Source organism: Amborella trichopoda, chromosome 11 (genome assembly GCF_054954075.1).
Source record: "Amborella trichopoda isolate Santa Cruz 75 chromosome 11, AtrichopodaSantaCruz75HAP2 v2.0, whole genome shotgun sequence".
NCBI classification, from domain to species: domain Eukaryota; kingdom Viridiplantae; phylum Streptophyta; class Magnoliopsida; order Amborellales; family Amborellaceae; genus Amborella; species Amborella trichopoda.
Window position 1 is genome coordinate 6,450,704 of NC_142346.1, and position 17,084 is coordinate 6,467,787.

Below are 17,084 nucleotides of genomic sequence, written 5' to 3' on the forward strand. Positions count from 1 at the left end.
TCGAGAAAATTCTTTATAAAGTTTAAACTTGGTCAATAGAATAATTGCAACCACCCAATTTCACATCCAATGGTCAAAATTAAAGTGACAACTTTGTATCAAAGGTAAATGATCTCATTCTATACTTTCCTATATAACATGGTTTGAAGTTTTCTTTTTTTATGCTGAGGTTGGTCAAGGAAGTTACAATTGCCTAGTAGTAGTTAGATGTAAAATTGTCTTTTCGTGGGGTGTGATATAAAGTTCGAAAGATTTTTTCTTTTTGGACTCTGGAGTGTAGTCAATGATACACCCTCAACTACTAGACAATAAAGTGTGATAATAGCTTCCTTATAATAAAAGCAAATAGGTAATAGAAATTAAGTTGCAACTCTCGTAATGTCATGTTCTAAAACCATACCTAAAGTATAATGGCTTTTTATATAAATAAAAAAAAATCATATGTTATGCCCGTTCTAATGTCGTTATATGCATTATTTTTACATACCACCTCGTTATTTTGGAGACACTGGTCATTCTTTGGCTATCGTATTTCATTTAGGAAAAAGTTTATATAGAGCCGAGGCTCTAAACAATCAAATTAGAACACACATTAAAAGTTTCACTAGAAGAGATTGTTTTGATTCCCAAATACCATCAAATTGATCATCTCGACATAAGATACATGGACATGAGAACAAAAAATGGATTTCGAATTTTGGAAATAGTGTACGTTGTAATGTATTTTTCGATCGTCAATTTTCAACCTTTCATAGATCTGCTCGATCTACACTATTTTAAAACTTTAAATTTTATAATTAAATATCAAAATATATTTGAAGGCTATCAAAAAGATTTCTAATATTGAAACTACATTCCTCGACACTACTTGAAGGTGCGTTTTATTTTGATTGTTGAGAGCTCGGTTCTATAAAAACCGTACCCTTTGGAGAAACTAGGCATTATTTGATTATCTTATTTCATATATATTAAGAGCTTGTGCTATTATATAACGGAGTATGTCGCCATAGAGGGTTTATGGCCACGGAATCTCCGATGAGGACATGTGATTCATGTCCCTCCTATTCAGAGAGAGAGAGAGAGAGAGAGAGAGGAAGACATATTGCTTTCAAACCAGACTCTCATAAAGTGACATTCACTGGAGAGGCCTAGAAGCATGAACATCTTGTATAATCACGTGTGTGAACACAAAACCACGTCACACTCACAGAGGAGAGAGAGAGAGGAGAGAGGGGGGAAGAGAGAGATTACTCTCCAAAGGTGGCTTTTAGAGAGAGAGATTGTTCTCCAAAAGTGGCTCTTTAGCGAGAGAGGTAGAGATATTGCCCTCTAAAGGTGACTTTTTAGAGAGAGAGATTGATTCTCTTTAGAGAGAGAGAGGGAGAAAAATTGCACTTCAAAGGTGGGCTTTTAGAGAGAGATTTATTCTTTTTAGGGAGAGAGGGAGAGAAATTGCACTCCCAAGGTGGCTTTTAGAGAGAGATTGATACTCTTTAGAGAGAGAGAAGGAGAAAAATGGAGGCTTTTTAGAGAGAGGGAGGGAGAAAAATGGACTCCAAAGGTGGCTTTTTAGAGAGAGAGAGAGAGAAATTGATGGATTGTTCTCCAAAGGTGGGCTCTTTTGCAGCACCAAACCTCAACTTGAAATGGGCGCCAAAAAGTGTTGGCTCTTGAATGGTGTCACTCACTCTCAGTCAGTCAGAACCAAAAATGAGGTACCTCCAAATTTTGATTCCTTGTATAAAGTGATGATTAGCCAATATTTTAGGCATTTATTCCAACACTTTTTTATTCACCATGGACATAAGAAAAGATTTGGCCTTTCTTTTTCACATGTTTAAAGAACCCATTTTTAATCGTCTATAGTCTAAAAGCAAGCAACTACTTTATTTACAAAAGGAATGGTCCATACAATCATTTCATTCATGAGAAAACCTGTATGTATGCCTAATCATGATAAGGTCTCTAGATATCTTATCGCATTGGGATCCCACCAAACATTTGCAATTCACGGTGGGTCCTTTTCCAATAATCATAGAGAAGAGAGTTTGGATTTTCTTCTCGTTTTTAAAACACTTTAAAAAATTATATATAAAATTTCAAACAATAAAGGATTAGTTTTTTTTTTTTTATCATATTGAAATTTTTTTTGTCACGAATATTTATTTTTACATTTTTTTCATTTTAAAAAGCTTTCAAAAATACCTCTGGCATAAATCGGTTTTTTAAAATCTATTTTTTCATTAATTTTCAACTTCATTTGGATGCGTTGCGTTTTGTTTAATTATGTTTTAAATATACTTTTCATATTCATTTAGATTTATTTTGTATTTATTTCTTATAACACTTTTTGAACCGACCGAGAGCTGCCCGACTAGGACAATTGAACCTGTCTATTTAGTGGTTACTCTGAACCGGCCCTTGGCCAGTTCAATTTTTCCAAAACCGCACAAGACAACACAGTCCAATTGTTACTATGGATGCCTACCCTTCAGGGAGGAAGCACTTGGATCAACTACATATAACAAAGGGGAAAGGAGATAGTTGGCATTTAAATTTTATTGGGTGCAAAGGACATAAAGAGAAAAGGAAAATTATATCATGAAGGCTGGACTGCATTTCTACATATGCCGTCCAGAAAGTATAAAACATCTATCTTAAAGACAAATGCAAGTAGGTGTTCTATCCAAAACCAATAGAAACTAACGGTCCAAACATTTTCTTATTAAAAATATTATTCTTATTTTTTAAAATTTATTTATTTTTTCATATTCATGATCTCCATGATATTACATATCCTTCAAAATTAAGTCTAAAAATCCATCTCAAAAGTATATTTATTAAGAGGCCTGCATTGCTACATATGTGGGCTTGGCCGCATAGAAACCGGGTCCAAGAAAAAAAGCTCTATAATTTTTTTAGAGAACTTTGTTGTGAGGTTGGGAATCTCTCAGTTGGATAAGATTATTTCAAATGTCACATTCAAAGAAACTAGTTGAGAGAGTGATATTTCTTCGTTTTTCATTGTGTATATCTCATCTCACATCCCTTATTTTTATAAAAAAAACATTGATATTTTGCTATTTATAGGTGAAGAATCTTTTAGAGAGAGAGAGAGGAACTTCTTGTAAGAAAACTGTGCCCGTACACTATTTTGGTGGTTTATTTAGTTTTGTACGCATAATGGTAGTACAATGGTAAAAAAGTACAACTCATATACGATTTACATTATTGGTACTTTTTTATGTATAAACTTGAATAATATACGCTTTCCTATCTTGTTATATTTTCTCAGTGTTTACTTGCATGTGTTGTGCATGATTAAAAATGTCAATATTTTTTCCTTGTACCTTCCCAAAAACTAGGAGTGACGCATTGTATTTCTATTACTCCCCTAAAACTCGACTGAAAAGACATCTAAAGTCCGAGTTTGAAGCAAAGATTTCGAAAAACATAATATGGTAGAGGCTTGGTGATATCAACTACTTGATTGTCAGGCGAAACAAAACGAGTGACAAGTAATCCAAGAGCAACTTTTTTACACATAAAATGATAGTCTAACTCTATGTGATTTGTTCAGGCATGAAATACAGAATTAACTGTCATGTAGAGAGCATTAATGTTGTCACATAAAAATGTTGGTGGTTGAGAAAGAGGCATCTTAATGTCTTGAAGAATAAAAGAAAGCCTTGTCAACTCGGCAACAGTGGACATCATAGATCAGTATTTGGCTTCAGCACTTGAACAAGTTACAATCGACTATTTCTTAGCACTCCAACATGTGCAGTTGGAACCATGATAGGCGTAGAACACTACCAATCCAACCCCACAGAAGATCCGCAAAAGGGCAATAAATGAAAAGTTGATCAATGGATTATTCGTCATTCTTACAAAATAAGCAAACATTCGTGAGGATCATCCCCCTAGTACGAAACTGAGCGATAGTGAGTAATCTTTTGTAAGCTAAAATCCAAAGGAAAACCTTGACAAGATGGGAACCTTGTAGTTCCAAAGCTTAGAAAATTGTGGTCGATCCTCAATATATAAGTCTCTACTCACTACTTCATACAATAATCAAATTGAGAATACACTGTTAGGGTCCAAGCTCCAGGTGAGCCTATCAGGCTTACGGAGATGAAAGCATAAATTATATAAGGCCGACAGCAGAGAGACATATTTGTCTTCAACACTCTGGTCCACCCTCCTAGTCTTAAGAAAGACATTCCACGTCGTGTGGCCTTCTTCCGTAGAAATTATATTAACTACCAACTCATGTTTTTGACTCGATCTCCTGAACACATGAGGATACTAAAGCCCCAAAAGGTAATCTCCCAACAACTTGTTGTGTCGAAACCTCGTCTTTAGCCCATCACCAAGCAATATCCTCGAGTATGCTAGAAAGAGGGGCCGAACCGATTGAATGCCTTGCCAAACAACTGATAGGTTTACCGGCTGCGAGCACCGCCTCGCTATAAAACTATCGGGATCAGATCCATACTTCCCCATAATGAGTTGAGCCTAAAGCTGACCACTTTGCCTTGAGAGCCTCCACCACCACTTGGTAAGTAGAGCCTCATTGATAACCCTTAACCTGCGGATCCCCAGGCATCCCTCTTTCTTCAGAAAACACATCGATGCCCACTTAATGAGGTGAAACTTCTTTTTTTGTTGAGTCCCACATCAGAAAAAACTACACATTAAAGCCTCAAGTTTCTTAATAATCGCACTCGGGATCTGGAAAAGAGAGCGATAATAAATAGGAAGGTTAGAAAGAGTGGTTTTAATCAAGGTCACCATGCCGCCAAAAGATAAAAACCTCGACTTTCAGCCATCCAATTTAACCTGAGCCCTTTGATTGAGGAGATCCCAAAAAGATCGAGGGCTCTCCCATCAATAAGTGGCAGGCCAAGATATTTAGTTGGGAAAGATTCCACCACACATGTCAACCAAAGTGCCCAATCTGAGACCTTCGACGCTAAGCAATTAATCCCAATTATTTTGGATATATCCATTGTAGTCTGTGCTTCAAATATAAGTTCATACAATTTCAAGAAAAACCATATATTATGGACATTCTCCTCAGTTGCCTCAAAGAGGACCAACATATCAATAGTGGCTCAGCTTCATACCATTGGGTCAGGCTTGAAGCCCCCGAATCATCCCTAAGTCTACCACTCCCTACAACATTTTACTAAAGGCCTCGGCCACTAAAGTGAAAAAAAATAAGGAAAGGGTATCCCCTAGAAGCCTCTAGTAGCTTTAAAATAACCAGTAGCTTTGCCTTTGACCAGAAGTAAGAAATGGGTTGAAGAGAGACTGTACATGATCTATCTTCTCCATCTAGGGCCGAAACCCATTAGCGATATGACTTATCCAAATAATCTCATTCCACTCTATCATAGACCTTTTCAAAGTCTAACTTAAGTAGAATACATTTATCACCCAAGGACAAAGTGGTGTGAATAGTATCCTGAGCCAAGAGAATGCCACCCATAATAAAACGATCTTTGATGAAAGCTGTTTCGAGGCCCTCAACAACCTCATGGATGAGTTTGCACAACCTATTTGCAAGCATTTTTGTGAGAATTTTGGAAAAAGCAAAGAGCAAAGTGATTGGCCTAACATCCTGAAGGGATTGGATAGAAATCTTCTTAAGAATGAGGGAGATAAAGGTCAACTTAATGGCATAGCATACCATCCCATCGTAGAAAAACTGATTGAGTGAGTGGAAACTCATCCGGACCTAAAGCCTTATCCCTAGGAAGGTAAAAAACAACATCCTTAACTTCTTCTACATAAAATTCTCTTTCTGATCCCAAGGCAGCATCCTGGGATAGGGTCTTAAAAGGCACATTTACAAGATTAACAAGCAACTTGGACTTCGAAGAAAAGGCAGAATGAAAATGGCTGACAATGGTTCTACTTAAGACTATTAGTTCTACTCCCAGAATTTGCAAACCACTCAGACTATTAATTCTATTTCTAGATTTGACAATTGCATGAAAGTATTTAGTATTATTATTACCATCACTAACTCATTTGGATCGGGAACTCTGAAGCCAAAAGATTTCCTCCATTCTAAGAAGATTATCTAATTAGCCTTTCTTATTTTTTCTCTCCAATTTTTGGTCCATTGAAAGACCACCATTAGCCTGCTCCATATTGTTGAAAAGCTCAATATTGTGTTTCAAGGGATTAATCTTTAAGAGACAAGTCGCCAATTTTACATCTACCCACGTCCTTCAATTTAGTCTTGAGAACTTTTAGTTTTTTGGACAAAATAACCTCGGCCACCCATGAACTAAGCAGTTAGCCCAGGAGTCTCAAACCACTTCTAACAACAAATTATCCTCCAGCCACATCAATTCAAATCGAAAGGGGATCGGACCATAAACCTCACCATCCATGTCCATGAGGATAGGAACATGGTCCGAGGCTAATTGTGGTAAGGCCTTCACCAAAGTTTTAGGGAAGACAGAATCCCAAACACCAGAAGAAAGGAAACAATCCAACTTTGACATCTTAGGGTGAGAAGCCAAATTATTAGACCAAGTGAAATTGACCCCCAAAATATTGAAATCTAAAAGGCCATCAGAGGTAATGAAATTATCAAAAAGAGTCATTTGGGGAGAAAGAGCACTCGAAGATAAGACTTTATGCGACCCTTAACCAAATGATTACCTACCCGATGAATCGAAAAGTTGGAAGTGGGATGTAGAATGTGATTGGTGATAGATGGTGGCTATGAAATCGATTCGGGATTATCTCACATCTATATTTGTATCTGCACCTAGTTCTATTGTTAAGGCTAGGTTGGGAGGGAACAAGATATGGGCTTTGTTTCATTGAAAAAGAAATGCCTCTCTATAATTGAGAGATATCTAGTTTTTAATTCAAGAGGACCAAAATCGTTTTACTACTAACTTCTCTTCCTTCTCACCCTTCTTCCTTCTGCCCTACCCCACACCAAGGTAGATCAACCCTGGCAATAATATTTGTAAAAGACCTAAGAAAGACCTATTTTTCCCCTAGCACATTAGGTTCATATATATTCGATAAATACCAAGCAAAAGATCTAGGTCCATTAAAAATTACAGTTGTAGCACGAAAAGACAAATAAAAAACATGCCCTACAAGCACATAGGGGTCTCAAACAGTTAAAAGCCCCCCCAAAGAGGCCACAAGAAGGGAAAAACACACTCAATTGGGCTAGAGCCCCAAAAAGTTCTAACAAAATCCAGATCCAAGAATGATAGCTTTGTTTCCTACAAAACAAGGGTATTAGGCTTGTATTTATGCATCAATATGTGCATCACCCTTCTCCTTCCGGCGTCTCCCAAGCTTCGGACATTCCAAGACAACATTATCACTTCGGACGAATGTCATGACCCCCCTTAGTGGCCCCAATAGAGCCAATAGCAAGCGGATCAAACTTCAAGGCCGCAACCAACTCTTCTGCCTCCTACTGCAAGCAATTGCAAGGCCTCCTCGGACATGGGTTCTTGAGCATCAGGATATCCTCCTCAACCAGAGCTTCTTCCACCGGCCTGATCTCCTTTTGAACTTGACGCGCATGCCCTCAAGCATCTTGGCAATCCTCTCACGAGCCACTGCCCGTTTGAAAGCCTTGATAGACCAGTTGGCAGATTCAGGCGGGAAGTCCTCCTCAGAGAAATCCGATGACTCAATTACCAGACTAGGTGGTGCCTCGAGCACCTCAAGAATGGTGACAAGAAGAAGACTCTTGAGGCGTTGAGCCTCCAAGGCCACCATGGAAGGCGTTTTGAGGACAAGACACCCCAAGCATGGTCATACTCCCATTCAGAAAGGGACATCCACAAAGCACTCTCTGGTGCCTCAACCGGCGCGGCCAAAGCAACATCATTTTTCTCCACAACCTCCAAAATCACAGGATCTTGCATGATGTCTTTCGAGAAAGACAGTAAATTTAAGAGGTACCTTTTCAAAGCAATCCATCATGTCGTGATGATGACCCGTCGCCTCCAAACCTTCCAAACAGGGGGAATAAACTGTTTCCATGCTCATCACCATTTGTTGGTCCACGTGGCCCGATGCCATCTCAACCGCCATCACCATCGGATGCTCCACGTAGATAGGAACCTTGAAATACAAGGAAGGCGGTGATTTTTCATAAGATGGCTTGTGGGGCACAAACGGTGTAGTAATCGAGAACACCAGATCTTTCTGCTTTGATGATTCACCATTTTCAAAGGAGGAACAAGGAAACACTCAGGGCCATGCATAGACTTGCTCGGACCACCAAAATATGGAAAGTCCTTAACGCTTCTAGCATAATTCAAATTTGAATTTGACCTCAAGGAAGCAAGCGTCCTCCCACCAACCGTAATCGCAGATGCAACACTAGCCACCTCCCACCAGCTGTAATCCATGGCTGCTTCGAGTCTCCTGCTCCCAAATTCCAGCCACCAAGAAACAGTTGTGGAGAAGAAGGAAGAAGGACTAATGAGGTCGGAGGTCAGAAAAGAGAGATGAATGAAGATCATTGAGTGTAGAGCATGAGGGAAGAGAGAGAGAAAAAAATGTGTAGATGAGAGTAGGGCAAAAAAAATCAATGCAATAGAACAGAAAGCATGAGAGTGGGAAATTGGGTCGAAATGATTGCTAGGTACTTGGGGAGAAAGAGAGAGAGAGAGAGAGAGAGAGAGAGAGAGACTTGGAGGTGTGACCGGTAGAACGAATTAGATTGAATAAGATCCCCGCAATGATACCTTGAAAAAATGTACAAATAAACATCTTGAAAGAAAATTGTGCCCCCGCACTATTGTGGTCATTTTTATTATTTTATACATAATGACAATATAATAGTAAAAGAGTAAAATTCATACACAATTTACAATTATTCCTATATATTACACTTATGTAATATACATTTTTCTATCTTGTTATATTCCCTTAGAGTTTCCTTGCATGAGTTGTGCATGATTGACTCCACAACTACATGTGCAGCCTTTATGTTCATGGATTGATATTCGTGAGTTAAAATCTTTGTGCAGAAGACTTTCTTACATCTGGAGGTTCATTTCTAATCTATTAGGAAGATATAAGCCTTTTTCTAGGCTCATGAAGAACGATAACCCTTTTGTGGGGGATGAGGCATGCCAAAAAGCCTTCCAAGGAATTAAATACCATCTTTTGAAACAACCAATCCTCACAGTGGGCAAGCCATTGATTATGTGTATAGCAGCTCTAGAAGGGTCCCTTGGCACTCTTCTTGCGCAATATAACGACGAAGGGAAGGAGGTCACCCTATATTATTTGAGTCGTGCAATGATGTGCCCCAAAAGTTAGGCATTAGTGTTTGCTCTTTAGAATTATGGCATTATTTGTTAGCTCATCCTATACAGATCATATCACAGGCAAACCCGTAAAATATCTCATAACATGCCCTACCTTATTAGGTAGCTTGGCTAAATGGGCACCGCTTCTCATGGAATTCAAAATCACATATATACCCTAGAAGGCCATTAAATGCAAGCCGTCGCTAGTTTCTTAGCCACTCATCCCCTTCTAGAAGATCTCCAATGAATGAAGATCTAATGAAGAAGTCATGTGTACTAGGGAGGAGCCAGAGTGTAAGTTGTTCTTTGATGGTGTATCTCAAAAAAAAAGGGCCAGAGCTAGAATCCTATTTATAACCAAGATAAAGGGTTGCCCCTTGTACCTTTTTCTTGGAAAAGAATTGTTCGAATAATGAAGCAAAATACCAGGCTCTATCCAAAGCACAAACTTCCACACATGGTGAAAATTGATGGGGATGAAGTGTGTAACCTCTGGGACAAGTTTCCATCCTATCAAGGAAAAAAACCCGAGCTTAATTGGTTAGTGATTGACGACTTGCAACGCTACATCCTAACCTCAATTCCTACCAAGAGTAGGGGCCCTCTCCCCACTGACTCACCCAAAAAAAGTTTCCACCCTATCCTTTTAGATCTTGCTTTAATGGGAGTTATCACTTCTTCTTAAACAAATACAGAGGATTGGCACAAGCTTGTCTTGGCCGATATCCTCCATAGCAGACTACCACCTGAGAGGAAAGAAAAGCTTGCTCTGCGAAAGACATGCTACAAGGTTCACTAACACCAGTGATGCCCTTTATTAAATATCCTATAATCGGGTTTTAATTATGATATCTTCAAAGAAAAGGCACGCATGTCTTTGGAGGAAGTGCACGCAAGTGTGCATGGGATGCATCAATCAGGCCCAAAGCTTTGTCATCAACACTGATGACTGAAATATTATTGGCCGACTATGGTGACGGACTCGACTTATGTGCCATCTCTATCAGATGCGATTTCATATACCAAGACCCAGAAACCCTGCATCCTACGACCATGGCATGGCCATTTTCACAATGGGGGATCCATCAAGTCTCAAAAACTGAGACAGAGTAAAATATGAAAAAATAAGGGATAATTTTAAATTTTCAAAAACAAAAAGAGATTTTTCGATAAATTTCCCTTTAAATAATAACCAACAAAATGCAAGGACAGGATGTCAAACCATAAGAGTATCAATTATCTTCAATACGCTCCAACAGTACTGCATCATTGGCGATTCAACGCTTCTCAAGTTTGCAAAAAAATGCATTGATACCATTAAACTCTGCTTCTAAAGTATATAAGATATGATCACTTCTCAAATTCAGACTATAATTTGCCACTTCGAGTATTGGAGCAGGAGAAAAAAGTGTGAGCATATTTTGTTTAAGGTAAACTGTGGCATTGGCCCTCCTTTTGTTCATCTTATGGGTCAATGGTGGTGCTTCTGTCACTGCTTTATTACTACCAGTACCATGAGCATCAAATTCGTATCAACTCATCAAATGACGAAACAAGCAGTCACAAAACCAAATTATTAAGGCATTTCATATTTTACAACTTTGAATTCGTTTTCACTTTTGAACCGGTATAAAGAACCTTCAGGCATGCAACATTATGCGCTACCATATGCGTTGCCCAAATGAGGTCTCAGTTCAAAAAGCCACCCATTCATTACTTCACCAAAATCGTATCATATCTCAGACAATCCTTTTTAGCTTTTTCTTTTTGAGACCGGAACATTGAAGTTCCAACAATGAAAAAATGTTAGCAGAAATTTGAATTATGCATAATTCTATGGTTCAAAAAATTAAGTGGGGAACCACTGTCTTCCAAAACTAAATCAATAAACAAACGTGGATGAAACCCCCACTCTTAGTCACATGATTGAGGTTCTACATTTCATCAGAGCACTGTCAGAGCCAAAGATCTATATCAGCAGGATTGTTGGCAAAGCTAAAAAGATGCATGAAAGGAAAAGGGAAAAGAAAACACCCAGGAAAGACTTGCCAAGTTTGCAAAAGAGCCAACAGTATGAGACAATATAGAAACGTTCAGCACAGGTCTTCTTTCCTTCTTTCAAAAAATAAAACTACACACCTCTACAAGGAATGATCAGGAACTCAACTAGGGCTTTAACACCTAAACCGCTTAGGAGCACCAGATAAGGCACCAGGGTGTTGACTCTTACCACTTTGCATTCGAGTAGCTCACCATAATGGTTAGGGAGTTCCATGGAGGGAGTTTGGTTATTTGTTGCATGGACCTTCCTCCTCAGATGGGAGCTACTGTTAGGGTTAGGATCATAAAAAATAGCTATTGTTAGGTTTGGCACTTGGATCTATAGCGAGAGCCAAGCAAGGTCAACTGGTTGGTTGGAGTGGTTGTATATGAATTTGATGGTAGCTATGATTTATAGGCATGATATAAGGGACTTGGCCTAAAGGAATGTTATCAATGGCATCACATGCTGGTGTGTATACTACTTGGGAGGTAGACAAAAGCAGTTATTCTATGAAGCCATTTTTTCTTTTTTTCTGTCCCCCCCCCCCCCCGCCCCCCCCAACCAACCCCAATCAAGGTCTGAGAATGTATGCAACTCCAATTTTTATTGATGTTATTCTGGAGGGGGTGTATGGAGCAACCATAGGCAACTAAATGGTCCTTTATTACAAAAATGAAGACCTTAGTAGCTCGTAGGGGTGCATTTGTTGTGCCCATAAGAAAAGATTATCTGGGTAATCAACAAACGCATTTTACTTGTTGACACTCATGTTAATCATCAAGTCCGCAGTCATTCATAGGAATTTCTCAGTTACAGGGCCCCCAAGGCAAGTTGCCTTGTTCAAAAATAAATAAATAAATAACTCGTGAAGCAGTTATTTCTCAGTTACAGGGCCCCAAGGCAAGTTGCCTTGTTCAAAAATAAATAAATAAAGAACTCGTGAAGCAGTTATTTCTCAGTTACAAGGCCCCAAGGCAAGTTGCCTTGTTCAAAAATAAATAAATAAAGAACTCGTGAAGCAGTTAGTTTTGAGTTGCTCAAACTGCCGCTCACATTGTTCCATAAACCATCTATAAATAAATACTTCAAAAAATATAAAACAAATACTGAAGAAACGAATTTCTGCAGGGTATATGTGTGATACCACTTATGAATTCATAAATGTGATGCATAATTGTATATCAGTTATTCTCAATTTGGGGACTTTATAAAGTTCCCCACATCTGGTACACTATTGGTTCAAAAACCTGAGCAGGCTACAAAATAGCTTAAGCTTGACACATAAGATTACAGTGGTGCAAGTACAACATTTTGAAAGAGTAAAAAAAAACAAATACGGTTTTTGAAGAAATGGTGAAGAAAGAAAATATGATTCTCTGGATCTGCAAAATTTGTATGGCCCTAGATGTTCTAACTTCTTAGGGTTCTTCTTGCAGAAATCTTGATGTTCAAAGAAGTGGAGAAGAAAAAGAATGCGAAGCAATAACAAGAATAGCATCTGCAGCCATGCATAATTTTTTATTTCTTTGATGGTTCACCATATACATATATTTCAACTACTATGGGGCTATCTTCCTGTAATTCTCGTCTAAATAAAGCCACATCAGTGATCCTTTTAGAAAGGGGTGATGGTTATGTAAGGTTGGCACCTTAAACCATCCAAGTAAGGCACACCTCCAAATGATGCCAAAACATGTTTCAATGTAGGAAATCCCTGTAATAGCCTGGAAATCTATTTTTATCGCTAATTATGAAATTTAAAGCATTAAAATTAGTGTCCAACGGGCAGATCTATGAACACTTGAAAATCTTGAAAATGGGCAGTTCACATAATACATTATAAGATGCACTATTTTCAAGACTTGAAATCCTTTTTTTTTCAAATCCATAGATCTTGAGGTCAAGATGATCCATTGGAGGGTTTTTCAGCATCAGACCAAACCTTTTCAATGGATTTTTGAGGTGAGCCTTATTTCTATAGTATAAGGTGGACACTTTATATAAACTTTGTCCTTCAGAAAATTTCTATGATACTAATAGAGGGCAAGATAGTAAAACATCTTTTGTGGACTTGCTATAAATCATAAATTTCATAACATGCTCTCTTAGAGGGAAAACAGAGGGAAAACACAGGTCAAACGTTGGACATTGTGGACGATAGCATCATATAATCAATAGACAAGGCTCATTTTGTAAAAAAATACTACAGAAAGCAAGTCCTTGGATTAATCTATAAGGTAACATTCAGGAAATCCCTTCCACATTCCATTCAAACACGTTACTGTAAGTGTAATGCCAGTATCAAGCAAAAATTTCCTGCAATCATGTTGCACAACACTCTCAGCATCACTTTCCTGAAATGACAAATATACCTTAGGAATACCTAACTCATTGGTAGTAAGAAATGAAGCACCAGCTGTTTAAGTGGGAAGGTTAGCAAAACCAAATTTCATTCACAAAATTCTCATCAACAGATCCACATTGGTCCTAAATGGATTTGCAGGAAAGCAATTCAGATAACCATTAAATTTCCAGTGGCTGCGTCATTCCTACCAAGACATTCAACTCCTTCGTAACAAGCACAAAGACCAAAACCAATAACCATGATTTACCAATTTATTTATATTTATGTTTTGATAGCCAATAATGCAACGGCACTATATTTTCCCTTCATCTCACAACTATTTTGGTTTTAACTGATTAGAATCTTTTAATCCACACAACTTGGTTAGATAGACGGTACATTTCTTGGATTAGGGAAGCGAAATAAAGTTTTGAGCAAAGTGTATGGACAAAAAAAATGAGATGATTGTGGATAGAAGATATATCATGATTTTGGCATAAAAGCTCAAAAGAACAATGATCTTGGCGTGATACCCAAGAGATCAAAGTACAAGTTTCTTAAACAGGGAGTACATACATATGAAAGGGGCATACACATTTATGAAGAGAACATAACATACAAAACTACAGAGGCACAGAAATACTCCCAGAAACTACCTCAAGTGTTTATGGTTTGACTTCCCAAATGACCAATGACCCCTAAAACTGAACTACTCATACCTCATTAAAAAGCATATTCAAGAGTCAGGAACGATAACTCAAACAAAACAGTGCAACTCCATCAATGCACCTCAGCTTTTAACCAACCACTGATAATGAAGAAGGATTACCACTTCAAATCATGTAACTGCTGAACTCAGAAGCACATAAATAAACACCTCATTCATATCCACAACACTATTTTGCTAAACCTTCCATGACTATCAATTTGATAACAATGACTGCAGCTGTATCAGATAAGTTCATTTTCTAATTCCTTCCTCTTCAGCTCTAACGTCAAGCGTTCATTTGCAAGCTTCATCCTCTCATTTTCCATCCTCATCTTGCTCAATTCCCGGTCTTTCTTCCTGCTAAACTTCTGCCATTTGAACCGCTGCTTCTCCAACTCCAACATCTGAGCCTGAATGCTTAAACTCTGCTCCTCCAATTGAAGCGTGCGGTTCCTTATCCACTGCCTCTGTGCCCAAGCAGCTTTAGTGCCATCTTGCATAATCTGGTTCATCTCAGAAGCAAAGGCTTCAGAACCCAACCTATTATTTAATTCTTGGGGATTCAAAGAATTAGCAAAATTTACCTCTTCAGTATCTTGCCTTAGCTTCATTCTCTTTGGAAAACAAGAAACCCCAATAAAACCCCCATCATCCCCATGAAAACTACTACTATTATTAGCATTGTTATTGTTGGTATTGTGGTCATCGAGCTCATCATCCCTTTCATCAACATCATCATCATCATGGTCATCTTCACCAGTATCATCATGGGCATGGCGTCTAGTGTCATCGGCATCTCGACCCTTGAGAACTGATTGAACACACTGTTGCAAAGATGGGTCGAGAGGCAAATGGAGCCGGTTCCCATTATGGTAAGAGCACATTTCTTCATAAAAGAGATGCTTAGAGCTCAATATTTTCCTAACATCCTCTTTAGTCTTTTCAGAAAGATGGTCCATGAGATCTAAGAGGGCCGGGTGCTCGACAACTTTGCATGAGGTGCCCCTTCCAAGCACATCAGTGAGCCTCTTGTACCTCTTGTTAAGATCATTGAATTTGTCTTCGCACTGCTGGGGCGAAACATAGCAACGCTTTTTGGCCATAATCTTTGAAACCCATTTCCATTTCCCTTTTTTTTGCAACACTGTGGATTTTCTCCTACCCATTTTGCCAAATTCAGGACTAGAATCTTCCCCAATACAAGAAACCACTGTAATTAAGAGTCGAACCATTTCATCTGTCCATTTCATCCTTTGCCATGGAGAATTCTTCTTTCCTGGAGTGCCATCTTGATGGTTTTCAATGCCATCTTCAGTTAAGCTTCGCTCCTCTTCATCACTCATTGAATTTTTGCCTCTCTCACTACTAAATGAATTTCCTAGATGTTGCCCAATAGAAAGAGGATACACATCTTGGAGCTGGTGGTGAGCCATTGAGTTTGGATTCTGAGGAATTCCTAAAGAGCCCTGTAAATCCAGTACTGTGAAAGATGTACCAGGGAGAAGGTTTCCGGCTGATACTGCTCCTTGCATCTTGACTATTGAAAAGAGAACAAGCAATTCAAATCTATAGAGAAAAATAGAAGTCTTTCAGGCAAACCTCTACATCAATCTTAAGCAACCCCATTGCATAAACTCACAGAGATCGCCACTGGTTTTCTTCATTGCAAAAACAACACATTAAAAGCTTTGTGGCAAAACTCAGCACGAAATTGTAGAGTTTTGTAGGAAAAAGCTCCTAAGAAAGATCTCACACGAGTTCTATAATTAACATAATTTGAAAACCAAAAAACACTTCTGCGACACTCTAATAAAACCAATCTGAACAATTAACCATAAAACTAAACCAGTACAGTCAATCTAACACCCATAGTGAAACCCTAAAAGACAGACCTTTTAATCCCCTGGATATTAGGAAAGTAACGCCAGAACCTCAAACTCCTTAAACATGAACAACCTACAAATTCCAGGTCATTCGCAAAGAACCATCAATTTCTCAGCATTAATTCCATACAAATAGGAGAGAAAACCAGTAAAATAGCCAGATTTGGAGCAAGAAGAACCATATAACTGTCAGGTTCCATTCTCAAAAGAAACCTCAGATACATGCAGATTCCACCCCAGCCTTAATTCATAAAACCCAATTACACAGGGAAAAAATAACACATTTCAACAGAATATGCAGCAGAGATATTGCATGAATAGAACCCTGAGAGGAAGAAGAGAACAACTCATCTGCTAAATGAAGGAGAAAATCTAACTCGAACTTCCATGAATTAGACCAACGATAAATTGCCCGAAAATTAACTGGAAAAGAGATGGGTTTAAATCGTGAAAGAAACGACTTGTTAGGGTTTCAGAGAGGGCGCGACTGAAATCGCGGGAGAGTTGGTAATGGAGTGACACAAGGCTGGCAAGGTCCAATGAATCATTAACAGTAGAGAGAGAAGAAATACGAAAAGGACGAACTTTACCCCCACATTGTTGAAACTAGAGTATGAGAGCTTACCCGTTGTTTTCGGAAAGGACAAGAAGCTCCTACAAAACATTGCAAAAAGGTGTATTCTTTCCTACCACGGTTCTTATGATCGTTCCAAATTCCAAATTGAGAAAAGAATAAAAAAGCGTGCTACTTCAACGCACGGAGATTTCAAAATTTCCAAGGTTT

The 17,084-nt window shown here is 38.4% G+C and overlaps 1 protein-coding gene and 1 long non-coding RNA gene across 2 annotated transcripts; one reads left to right on the forward strand and one right to left on the reverse strand.

The window, feature by feature from the left end:
* The first annotated feature begins 1,104 nt into the window (after positions 1-1,104).
* LOC148779708 (uncharacterized) lies at positions 1,105-13,141 on the forward strand. Its single transcript, XR_016044182.1, has 2 exons — positions 1,105-1,715; positions 12,801-13,141. It is a non-coding gene; the product is annotated as an uncharacterized LOC148779708 (long non-coding RNA).
* A 1,035-nt stretch (positions 13,142-14,176) lies between these two features.
* LOC18444319 (uncharacterized) lies at positions 14,177-16,947 on the reverse strand. The gene is made up of 2 exons (XM_006854494.4): positions 16,310-16,947; positions 14,177-15,983 (listed from the first exon to the last, which is right to left on the reverse strand). Exon 2 carries the CDS (start codon positions 15,947-15,949, stop codon positions 14,660-14,662), a length of 1,290 nt encoding a protein of 429 aa, XP_006854556.1. The 5' UTR covers positions 15,950-15,983; positions 16,310-16,947; the 3' UTR covers positions 14,177-14,659.
* Positions 16,948-17,084: the final 137 nt, after the last annotated feature.